The sequence below is a fragment of the Onychomys torridus genome, chromosome 2 (genome assembly GCF_903995425.1).
Source record: "Onychomys torridus chromosome 2, mOncTor1.1, whole genome shotgun sequence".
Taxonomy (NCBI): Eukaryota; Metazoa; Chordata; class Mammalia; order Rodentia; family Cricetidae; genus Onychomys; species Onychomys torridus.
In genome coordinates, this window is record NC_050444.1 from 111425231 (window position 1) to 111437996 (window position 12766).

Genomic DNA, 12766 nt, shown 5'->3' on the forward strand with positions numbered 1-12766 from the left:
GACAGACACTGAACAAACCATCAGCAAAGCTCTGGCCACTCAAAACAGCAAACAGATCCCTACAGGTGGTTCCTGAAAAAGCCAGAAGGTCAAATGGCATACCTACTAGTCAAAGAATCTAAAACGACCATCTTAAGAGAAAGGATAACAAACAAACAAAAGACAGGGCCTCATTGAACCTGGACTTGCAATCCCCCTGCTTCAGCATACCAAGTGCTAGAATTATAAGGGTGTATGTGCCATACCTGGCTTAAAACAATTTGTCTTACAGATGCTGTAAGAACTAAAGGAAGAAGTAGAGAAAAAAGGAAATACTGGAGGAGTACAAGAGAAATGTCAATAAGTAAGTCCAAAAGAAAGACCATAGCTGCTGATTACAGGAACCAATGAAAAGTACCAGACAATTTCAAAAGCATAACACAGGCTGATAAGTTTGAAGACAGGAATAGGAGTGATCAAGTCTGAGTAAGAAAGGAAGAATACTAAAGTAAACCAAACGTAAGAGTCCCATGGGAATCATGAAATGAACTATATGCATACTGCAGCAGTCCTAGAACAGAGTGAGGAAAGAGGATAGACAATACTTAATCAAACAATGGCTAAAAACAAACTCAAATTTGATGAAGATATGAATGTATTCATCTACAAAAATTTCAAAATAAGGCAAAGTGCACTGAGACACAGTACAAAAACAGTAAGATGCTAAGCTTGGGCCTTAAGACAGTTTAGTAAGAAAAGGTGCTTGATGACCTGGGTTCAATCCCTCAGGCCCACGTGGTAGAGAGAAATGACTGCTGCAAGTTGTCCCCTGACCTCCACATGGTGCTGTGCAAAGTGTATCTTCCCATATATACATAATAAATAAAATGTACAAGTTATAAGATACCAGGCTTGTCAGGTGGTGGTGGTGCATGCTTGTAATCCCAGCACTTGGGAAGCAGAGGCAGGTGGATCTCTGTGAGTTTGAGGCCAGCCTGGTCTACAGAGCTAGTCCAGCACAGGCTCCAAAAAAGCTACAGAGAAACCCTGTCTTGAAAAAAACAAAAGGCTTAGGAATGGAGAGGTGGCTCAGTTGATAAAATGCCTGCTGTGCAATCAGGAAGAACTGAGTTTGGATCCTCAGCATTCATGAAAAGCCAGGTAGTGCCCATGTCTGTAACCTCAGCAAGAGAGAGAGAAGCAAAAACAGGGAGATCCCTAGTGCTCATTGGCCAGTCAAGCTAAACAGATGAGCTCCAGATTCACTGAGAGACAGTGCCTCCAAATATATGGATAGTGACTGAAGAAGCCAACAATATCAACATCAACACACACACACACACACACACACACACACACACACACACACACACACACCTTACTCACAAAGTATGATACTAGGTAAATTGTCCATTTCAAACAAACAAACAACAAACTGAAACAAACAAAACAAAAACCTTTGGAGCCATAATTCAGTGACAGAGTAAGTATTTAACATGCATGAGGCTCTGGGCTCAATTTCCACCATGCACATGTACAAATACCTCTAGAGGCAGGTGGCTCTGAGCCAGTATAAAACACACAGAGAAGATAGGAGGTTAATGAAGACATTTCCAGATGACAAAAGCAAGTAAATTTCAAACTACCAAACTTGTCCTCCCAGAATATGTTTTCCAGATGAAATGAATTCAGAGTCATATGAAGAAAAAAGGTCTTCAACTGGGCTAGTGGTAAGTGCCTATAATTTTTGCACTTGGGAGACCGTGGCAAAAGAAATTGCAGCTTGAGAGCAACCTTAGCATCTTCTTTTTAAAACTTTTTTTTCCTTTTGGTTGCCTTTTTTTATTTACTTTATGTGTATGAGTGCTCTATCTGCATGTATGCCTGCCAGAAGAAGGCATCAGATCACATTATAGATGGTTGTGAGCCACCGTGTGCTTCTGGGAATTGAACTCTGGACCTCTGGAAGAACAGCCAGTGCTCTTAATGGCTGAGCCATCTCCTGCTACACCTTTGGTCTTTTGTTGTTGGTTTTAAATAAATAAATAAATAAATAAACAGTGACTGAAGAAGCCAACAATATCAATAAAGAAAAAAGGGCCAGTCATATGGTTCAGTGGGTAAAGGGACTTGTGCACAAGCCTGATTGACCTGAGTTCAATGCCCCAGACCCACATAGCATGTGGGAGGGAACCAACTCCTACAAGCTGTCTACACACACACACACACACACACACACACACACACACAATTAATTTTAGAGGTTTCAGTTACTCCCCCAAATCAACTAAACAGAAGACAGTGCTGTAGGATTGGGGGAAAAAAAAACCAAAACTCTATGGAATATAGAAAATAATTGTAAAATGTACTCACTTTAAGTGTCAATGGACTAAATCCTCAATCAAAAGACAGATTGGCAGAATGCCCCAAAACATGATCAACATTATCTAAGTATGTGCTATCTACAAGAGTCTCACTTTAGCTCCAAACACAAATACACCGGAGAAAGTTACTCCACATAAATAGTTTTAAAAAAAAGCAAAGGGAAGCTGTATGAATATTAGACCAATTGTCTTTAGTTAAAAACAGGCACTAAGTCAAATATATTATTACATATTAATAAAACTTCGGGGGCTGGAGAGATGGCTCATCAGTTAAGAGTACTGACTGCTCTTCCAGAGGTCCTCAGTTCAATTCCCAGCACCCACATAGTGGCTCAAACCACCCGTAATGAAATCTGGTGCCCTCTTCTGGCCTGCAGGGACACATGCAGGCAGAACACTGAATAACTGAATACAGATGAATGAATGAATGAATAAATAAATAAATAAATAAATAAGAAAATTAAAAAAAAAAAAAAAAAAAAACAACTTCATGGCAGGTATGATGACACATGCCTGTGATTCCAGCAAATTGGAGGCTAGGCATAGGTTACATGGCAAAACCTTGTCCCAAGAAATTAAAACCAAAGAGGAATATAGCAATAATATTTAATAATTATGAAGTTATATGCCTAGTACAATCATCAAAATATAGAAAGTGAAAACTGACAGAATTGAAAGCACAGCTCTACTATCACAGTTAAGACAGACTTCAATATCCCCCAGCGGCCAGCACTCAGGAGGCAAAGGCAGGTAGATCTCTGAGTTCGAGGCCAGCCTGGTCTACGGAGCTAGTTCCAGTACAGCCAGGGCTACACAGAGAAAACCAAAAAGACTTCAATATCCCACTCAATACCGACAACACAGAAAACAAGCCAGGGGCCTGGGGGCCCAGGTCAGCAGCAGAGCCTTTACCTGCTAGGGTAAGACCCCATTCAATCACCAGCAAGACCAATTTAAAAACAGAAACACCAGCGCTGCCCAGAAGGAAGGGGGCACAGACAAGAGGGTCCCTGGAGCTTGACTGCCAGCCAGCCTAGTTGATTAAAAAAAAGGTATGCTCCAAGTTCAGAAAGATAACTTATCTCACGAAATAAGGCAGAGAGCCATAGAACAGTACATTCTTGTCCTCCTTGAGTGTCTTGTACAAGCATGTGAGCAAACATACAGTGATGTTTGAGTAAGAATGGCTTCCTCAGGCTCATATAGTTTAATGTTTGGTCCCCAGTTAGTAGAACTGTTTGGGAAGGATTAAGAGGTGTGGCCTTGTTGGAATAGGTGTGATCTTGTTGGAGGAGCTATGTCACTGAGGGTGGGATTGGAGGTTTCAAAAGCCCAAGCCTGGCCCAGTCTTGCTCTCTCTGCCTACAACTTGCAGATCAGACTTGAGCTCTGAGCTACTGCTCCAGTGCCATACCTACCTGCCTGCAGCTGTGCTGTGCTGTGTTCCCTACCATAATGTTCATGGACTGGCCCTCTGAAACTGTAAGCAAGCCTCCTAACTAAATGCTTTATTTTGTAAGTTGCTCTGATCACAGCAATAAAGCAGTAACTAAAACACATACCCCTCCCCCACCTTTTTAAAATTTAGAGCAGGGTATGTAGGATGTGTGGAGGCTAAGGCAGTAGGATCAAGGGTTTAAGGCCAGCCTGGGCTATAGAGCAATAAAAAGAGAGGGCCAAGGGAGTTATCTGTTCAGTGTATCTCTCAAAATAGCAACAAAAAAGCCAGACCTTTGTAAGAAAGATTAGTTGTCAGTCTTTAGAATCAGTCAGAAACTGCACCATAGAAAAAAATTCTTCCAAGGCTATTTGGTAGTAGCTAATTTTAGTTTATCTACTTTAATGGGTTTTTGAAAGTGTGATTTTAAGTAATTTTATTAATAAGCTTGGAGAAAACTAAAAGATTATACATGTTTTTAAATGTCTCTGAGGTGGCAGAGCTCAAAAAACAACTAAGAATCTATGTTTGTTTTTGAAACAGTCTTGTAACAGTACAAGCTTAGCTCAAACTCATGATTCTCTGTGGCCATTCAACATTACGCTCAGCATAAAATCTACATTATGTAAAACTATGTATATACCTTAGCAGCCCAACATAGATATTTGTTTGAGTCATTTATAGTGATCTAGGAGGATCTTAGTTCCAGAATTTGGTCTCATTTTCTTCTTTCTATTTCCCCTAATTCCTACCATAATATTTTACATGGTTAAACATCAAATCAGTGATTCTCAACCTGTGGGTTGTGGCCCCACAGGGATCCTGCATATTGTATGCAAAATTAAAGCTACGAGTAGCAATAAAATAATTTTATGGTTGTGGGGGTCACCACAACATGAGGAACTGTATTAAGGGGTCACAGCATCAGGAAGGTTGAGAACCACTGCATTAAGCACTTCTTAAATCAATGCAACAAATACATGAAAGCATTAGTGGGGAAGAGAGAGGCAGAGCAGGGAGACAGTGGCCCTCTTGTGTCCTAGAAAATCTGAAACTTTTGCTGTAGAAAAAAGTCTTGGGGAGGGGAGGACACAAAGCAGCACAGATACACAAGAGCCATTGAGCCTTGGAGTGTAAGGAACACGTACAATCCTATCACAGCCCAAGATCACAAAAAAACAAAATACCAGAGGCCAGGCCCGTATCCTGTTGGCAGATGAGCAAAATAAAACAGCTCCCCAAACAGTGCTACTTTGGTAAAGGTTCCAGCCAGCAAGCCCCACCCAGGAGCATAGCCTCCCAGAAGCTTTTTAGACCTGAGCACATGAGAAATAACAGATATCCAGGGAAAACCTCCACAACGACCAAATCGAGCAGTGAAGTGGGAAAACAAAACAATCTAGAGGAAGAAAACCACCAAGGAGAACATAACTTAAAAATTAAAAAGCAATCATCATTCCATCCATAGAGACATGGGAAGGTACTGCAATCAGGACAGAAGTTCCTCTGATCAACCACAAGCAGCCTGAGAGAAAAGAGATGCAGAAAACAAGCTCGACATCTGAATAAGAAGTTGCTAAGAAAGAAGACAGAAGCCGGGCGGTGGTGGTGCACGCCTGTAATCCCAGCACTCAGGAGGCACGGGCACGTGGATCTCTGTGAGTTTCAGGCCAGCCTGGTCTACAAGGCGAGTTCCAGGCCAGGCTCTAAAGCTACAGAGAAACCCTGTCTTGAAAAACAAAAAAAAAGAAAGAAGACAGAAAAGAAATGGAGAAAGACACCAACAGACTAATTTGAGAAGTTCTAGGCAGAGGTTATCACAGTTAAAGAGCCAACTAATGGTCCAGGGATATGGATGAAACAGGCTCCTTTTAGATTGGGTGGGGTGGGGACAGGGGGGTAAATAGGAGATATATATATTAGGATGGTTTCAGACTTCTCAACAGCCTAACACCATCAATAAAAACATAACAGAGCAATGTCGTAAAATCTGGAAGGAAAATTACTTCAGGATCAGAATCATACAACCCTCCAAGTGTCACCACAGTAGCAAGACATAAAATTGTTTCCAAACTTGCAAGTCTGAAATACCTTTGTTATCAACAAACATTCTGGAAGCATGTGCTCCAGTAAGGGAAGATGAAGAAAACTAAGAAATTGAAAGCTAGTGAAATAGCAGAAATCCAACACGAGCAGTCTAAAAAAGGGTGACGGTAAAGTTACCCAGGATTACCTGTGTACCAGTGACAGGAGAGAAAGCTTTCAGTTAGAAGAGGAAATCCTAAATTATCCAATGATTATAAAATACCGATTTAAGGAATTTGAAGTGGAATTATGATAAATACATAGAAAACTCAGCAAATTTTAAAAAGTAATAAAGATCATAAACTTGTTGAGGAAACCAGTTTACAACTCAGAAGTAAACTAAATTTATATAGTCACAAAACACTGCTTTAGTCAAGCTAAACAAAAGTCAGCGCAGAAAACTCAGATGAAATGGGGGAGGCAGAAAACAGGGAGTACTAAATCCAAATGTCCCCTCCCTAGCAGAAACTAATAGATAATACCTTTAAAAAAATACAAATATTGCAACACTGCATTTTTTTCCATTGACATAGAAAGAAAACACAAAATGAGCAGTTAGATAAAAATGTTGCTTCTGAGGAAAGAAAATCTGGGTTGGCATGGAAATGCAACGGGCTTTACTAACCCCACACAACTGTCTTGTCTTAGGATCCAAGGTGCTCAGGGACCAGACGGAGAAGTCACCTTTGTCCTAGCATGGTCAAGAAAAATAAAATCCAAGGTCTTATATTTTAAATTATATCTTTAAGTATGGGTAGATCTCAAAAGGCCAGTCAATATGAAGACAAGGATGCTGAAGCGTACCTCATCTCTCCCACTCCAGAAGTTTGTGACAGACTTGTGGAATCCAACTTAGCGTGATGCTTAAAGAGGTCTGCAGCAGTGTGGAACCACAGCATGCTAGCTGGCCCAGGTGAGTCCACAACCATAAGACAATATTTCTTCTGCTGAGCCTAGACTTTCTGGGTTTTCAATGGACTTTGGCTAAAACCTGGATGTTTAATCCACCCTACGATCAGCTATTTCTACCTCTTAAATTCTCCCATCATTCTCAGTTCATCGCTTCACTTACTACTATGACCCTGGATCACATCGACAACGGACATGGAAAAACAATTTCATTTACTACATGACTCCCAATATGGTATAGCTAGACCTTCATTAACTCAATTAATACACCATAAAGTAAAAACTTTCAGGATGGGGGCTGGAGAGATGGCTCAGAGGTTAAGAGCACCGACTGTTCTTCCAGAGGTCCTGAGTTCAATTCCCAGCAACCATATGGTGGCTCACAACCATCTGTAATGAGATCTGGCGCCCTCTTCTGTATACATAATAAATAAATAAATCTTTAAAAAAAAAAAAAAAACTTTCAGGATGCCAGGTACAGACTCCTTTTAGATCGTGAAAACTTGCTCAGATGCAGAGGCTAGTAGTCACTGAGTGACTAAAACACTGACCTGAACAGCCAGGAATGAAAACAGTCTTAGCTGCAAAATGTAAGCTTTTGATCACTGTTAGTTGAATAATATGTAAACAAAATTTGAAGAACAAAAACAAATGAGAAGAACCAATTTTCAAATAGAAGATCATTTCAGTCTAAAGATTCCAGATAAAAAGCAATTACTCCAGTTACTCCACTGCTGTCAATACAACAGCCTTACTGCAGGTACAGTTTAATGACAGGATTCAACTACTAAAACAAGTGTCCTTTAGAATAGATACTCCTTACTGCAATGTTTTTGTCCTTCTAGACATATGCTTCTACTGAATTTAATCTTACTTATTTGTTGGGCATTGAATTCAGGGTCTTAGATAGGTTAAGCAGGAAGCTACACCATATCCCAATATTTATGAAGTTTATTAAATGAGCTTGTTTGAGAACACCATTTTAAAGGTACAAATTTCATCAATAATTATACTCAAATACATCAGAGGTTGCCTAATTAGTTTTACCGAGTGGTTTGGAGTGTCATACACTCTTAATAGTTGGAAGAGATGATCAGAGTTCATCTTATCCAATTCAACACAGCAGTCTGCCCTATAATATTCCTACTCTATTGTACCATCACCCATTGGCTGCGCTGCAAAAGCCAAACAGAGCTACTTCCACACTTTGCCTTTAGATTATTCTCTATCTGTGGCAAGCAGAAACTTAACAATCACATCAAACTGAACGTTCTTACACATAAACCCCACAAGGTTCCCTGTTAGCCTTTAAGACCTGCCTTCACATCAGTTTATCTCCTGCCACCCTGGATCCTTCCTTTCTCAATCCAGGACCTCAGGTTTTTGTTATGCTAGTTGCCTAGCCTATATAGTGCCCTTCCAACCTCAGCTTTACCACTTCCAAGTCGGCTCATTCTACCTTCCAAGGATTAGCTCAATCAATCTCCTAAGAGATGTACACACACACACACACACACACACAGAGAACATCTAAAAAAAACCCTTCCCTTTTTAATGTCTCTCCCGCCTAACTCTGGATATGTGCATTAGCTTGATTCTTGACCCACAGTCTCCCAGGAGATTATAAGAAAGTTCAGCACACGCCTATAATCCCAGCACTCTGGAGGCAGAGGCAGGTGGATCTCTGTGAGTTCGAGGCCATCCTGGTCTACAGAGATAGTCCAGGACAGGCTCCAAAGCTACAGAGAAACCATGTCTCAAAAAAACAAAAACAAAAACAAAAACAAAAAAGAAAGTTCAGTAAACAGAACCTGTCAGCCTGTCAGTGATGTCAATTCTCCCCAGGATAGAAAATATACAATACTCATCACTTAAGCTCAATTTTTTTCTTTCTGAAAACTGAAATCCGTTTACTCAGTCTTAAATTTCTTGACTAATCAGTGCTTAAAGTAACCTTTGATACTGACTTGGCCTGGATTTTAACTTTTGGTTGATTTGGGGGCGGGGGTTGCAGATAGAACTTGTTAAGGCAATGATAATTGTTTTCCTCCTCAAGAAGTAGCACACAACAATTAACATTTGAGGGGCTTCATCCTCTCCTCTCCTATAACCTGGACAGCCAGGAGAGGAATCCACGCGTAACTCTCTGCAAGGCAATTGTTGAGAACTACGGTCTGCAAATATTAAAAGTGAGAGAAGACTACAGAGCAATTCCTGAGAGCGGAGCGAGAGGCAAGCCAGATGCTTTCAAATTACCGAAACTGGGAGGGCGCACAGAAGCAAAAAAATACCAAAGTCTAAGAGAAACCTGAGAGACCATCGGCCAAAGCTGAAGCCCCTAAAGGTGTTTTAAGATGCTCGTCCAAGGTCAAGCCACCCGTTAATGGTCAAGTTAGGATAGGCAGCCAGGTCCTCCAATCCCACACCCATTCCCCGAAATCGGGTCGGTTTCGCAGACTGTGCGCCGGGAGTGCAAAGCTCAGGAATCGGCAGGGAGGCGGGAGCAGTGCAGACACCAGGAAGAAGGAGAGGTAGGCTGCAGGGAAGGAGGGTCATCCCTCCCACGTGTCTGGAAGCCTGAGATCCACGGCGGGCGGCAGGACTTGCAAGCGCTCACCTGTCTGGGGCCCAGAGGCGGGTGGTGCGATCCCGGGACACAGACACAAAGGCCCCCGGCGGGTAGAGACAGCACACCAGGCCCCTCACGTCCAGTTCGTGGCCCGGGAGCGAGCAGCTCAGCCGGTATCTAGCTGCGCCGCTCGCCATGGCCAGCGTAGGTCCGGAGCCCGGCTCCCGGGCACAGCGCGAGACTAGTCCACAGGCCCGAGCCGGCGTGCGCCAGGCTGCGGCCCGAGACCCGCCTGCAGGTGAGGGGCGCCGGAGACCGGAAGAACCCGTCAGCCGGTGCGGAAGGACTGCGGGGGAAGGGGCGCGCCGATCGGACTGAGTGACACAGCAACCCTAACAAGCACGCCGGAATTCATCATCCGCCGCAGCCCGCGGTGACGCAGAGTGTGTGCGTCGTGAGGCTGAGGCGGCGCGCGCGGAGGCTCTTGTCTCCTTCTGCGCCCTGGATCGCAGGCCGAGGAAGGAACGGTGAGACTCGGACATTCTGCCTAGGCGCCGAAGGTCCAGGTCCTGTCAGAACCTGGTCCATTTCAGAGAAGAACCGAAGATTTGTAGTAGTAGAAGGGGGGCGGTGGGGGGGGGGGACAAGCCGGAACTACAAATCCCACAGTGCCGCGCGTCCTGGGCGCCTGGCCGGCGCGCTGAACTGAGACGTTTTAAATCTAGGTGCTCTGCCACACTCTTGAATGGTAGAGTGAAATCGCTTCTTTACCTTGCGTCACGATTTAATTACCCAGTTTCTGCATGCCTCCGGGGGGGGGGGGTGTCTCGGGATTTACATAAATTAATTGTTTTTCATTTAAAATGACAGAATCAATGAGAACTTTAATCACTTGCCTTCACTTCAAGCCACCCTTATGTTCATACCCATACTATCAGATTTCGCAAATAAATATGATGGTTCAAATCCATTATTCCCAAACGTGACCACTGTTTGTCTGAGCTTTGGCTCAGTAAATCTAAGATAGGGCAGAGAATTCCTTTAATTAATAATTTATAAGGTCTCACAGTAGCCCTGTCTAACCTCAAACTCTTGGTTATCCTGCTCCAATCTGAGTGCTGAAATTACAAGTAAATAGCCAAACCTCCGTGGTGCAGCTGGGTGTCTCTGCGTTGCATCCAGAGTGTCAGTCTACATTGTAAAGTTTGCCTTCTGTAGTATTATCTGGCATCGACCATACCACAAACTTTTGTTAAGTGCATTTTTCTTTACTCGCTCTTCTTAAAACTCTAATTCTAGGCTTGAAATCACTATTCCTTTGTGTTTCTCAGATTTAAGCTCTGAAATGTTGACATTTTAAAACCTCTTCTGCTATTCCCACTGGATAATCTTTCCTCAAATTATATTCTCAATCTTTGAATATTTCTAGCTGTCTATTAGAAATTTCTGCCTAGTGGCTTAAATTATTTTAACATTCTCTAGTTTTCTACCTCTTCTCTCCAGCCAGTTATACACATCAAAGTAAGATTCTTTTTCTAAACTCTAGATCTAAGTATTATTCCCTTTGTTCAGTAACCCCAGTAGCTTTCCATTCTTAAGAGTACAATGTTATACAAGGCCTTTTATATTTCTCTAACTTATTTACTGAAGTCATTTCCCTTAGGGATGTGTCTGCCTCAGCCATGTTGGATTTCTCAGCTTTCCTGAACAAACCACAATGTTGAAGTTGATATTTCTGGTCCTACTGGCTCAGCCGCTGTCACCAAATGCCAGTTTTAACTAAGTCTCTATTGTTCTGCTTACCAATAAAGACTAAGGAGTCAGATGTTGGTGTGAAAACCTGCTAGATCAGAGAAGCTGAGAAGCAGCCAGCTGACCTTGCTTTTTTGCTGGAGACTCAGCAAGAGAATCGTATCTCCACTCATCCCAAACCAAAAAGACTGCAAATCTGTAAGCCCCTCCCTACTCCTTCCTGTGCATCTTTCCTTCCATATTTCTGAGTCCTCCATACTCGGCCTAATTCTTGTCAACTAGTCGCTGGCTCTGCCCCCAAATCAAGATTAATTTTATTAACACAGTCTTGGAATTTCACAGTGTGATCAAATATCCCACAACAAATCGGTTCTTTTGCTTTTATTTTTATTTTCTGAGACAGGGTTTCTCTGTGTAGCTTTACACCTTTCCTGGATCTCACTTAGTAGACCTGGCCTCGGACTCACAGAGATTCGCCTGCCTCTGCCTCCTGAGGGCTGGGATTAAAGGTGTGCACTACTACCACCACCACCACCACCACCACCACCACCACCACCACAACCGCCTGGCACAAATCAGTTCTCAGTGGAAATCTCCCCACTATAGTATATCACCTAAAAACAAATTTTATATATTTTTTCATTTAGTCCTCACAGTAAGCCTACAAAGTAGGAAATATAATCTCCATCTCACAGATAAAGAATTTGTATTGGCTGAAAACAAAAAACAAAAACAAACAAACAAACAAAAAAAACCCCAAAGAATAAAACCTCAAAGTGTCCATTAGGCTAAGATGGCTCTAGCTCTGGAGCCCAACTCAACAGTACCCAGAAATTTAACTAATCAAAGTCAGAAATGGGGGTCTGGATAGATGACTTAGTGGTTAAGAGCACTGGCTTCCAGAGGACCTGGGTTCAGGTCTGAGCATTCACATCATGGCTCACAAGCATCTATAACTCCAGGTCTGGAGATCCAATACCCTCTTCTGCCCTCTCCATGATACATACAAATAAGATAAATGATACATATAAATACATGTAGGTACTCATACACATAAAAATAAATGAATCTTTTAAGTTTTAAATTATTTTTATATTTTTATATGAATGTTTTGCCTGCATGTATGTGCACTGCTTGCAAGATTGGTACCTGTGGAGGACAAAGGAGGATGTCAGATAACCTGGACCTGGAGTTATAGGTAGTTGTGAGCCACCATGCGGTTCTGGGAGTCGAATCTGGGTCATCTGAAAAAGCCAGCACAAGAGCCAAGCCATCTCTCCAACCCCAATAAATAGGACTTTAAAGAACATAAAAAGTGGCCAAACCTTCCTCTGGGACTTTGTACTTTAAAGAGTCAAAAGCATGTTCTTAGACTTGCTCCCAGAACAGACGATGAAAGTTTTCCTCTCATGGTTCCTAGATAGAGCCCAAACTACTGGAACTCCCGGGCTCAAAATTGCACTATTACTTAGGTTTCCGTAGCATGGGAGTGTGAAGCAGTTTTCATTGATTTAATTATTTAATTAACAATTGAAATATTTTAAAGTCACATATTGAGAACATAGCAGTTGACTGAACTTAAATCCTGTGAACTGTAAGAATGAATTCTTGGGCTTTTTTTTTTTTCTAATTATAACATTTTATGTTAAG

General features: G+C 42.2%; 2 protein-coding genes across 3 annotated transcripts in view; one reads left to right on the top strand and one right to left on the bottom strand.

Annotated features, from left to right (window-relative positions):
* Window positions 1-9781, bottom strand: part of Plaa (phospholipase A2 activating protein) — a 34599-nt gene extending 24818 nt beyond the window's left edge. For both annotated transcript variants that reach the window (XM_036177664.1, XM_036177663.1), the window contains exon 1: window positions 9413-9781. In XM_036177664.1, coding sequence (XP_036033557.1) covers window positions 9413-9561 — 149 coding nt within the window. In that variant the 5' untranslated portion in view covers window positions 9562-9781. The remainder of the gene's footprint in view (window positions 1-9412) is intronic.
* A 35-nt stretch (window positions 9782-9816) lies between these two features.
* Window positions 9817-12766, top strand: part of Ift74 (intraflagellar transport 74) — an 85602-nt gene continuing 82652 nt past the window's right edge. Inside the window, exon 1 of the mRNA XM_036177666.1 lies at window positions 9817-9891. The gene's annotated coding sequence lies outside the window, so the exon portion shown is untranslated. The remainder of the gene's footprint in view (window positions 9892-12766) is intronic.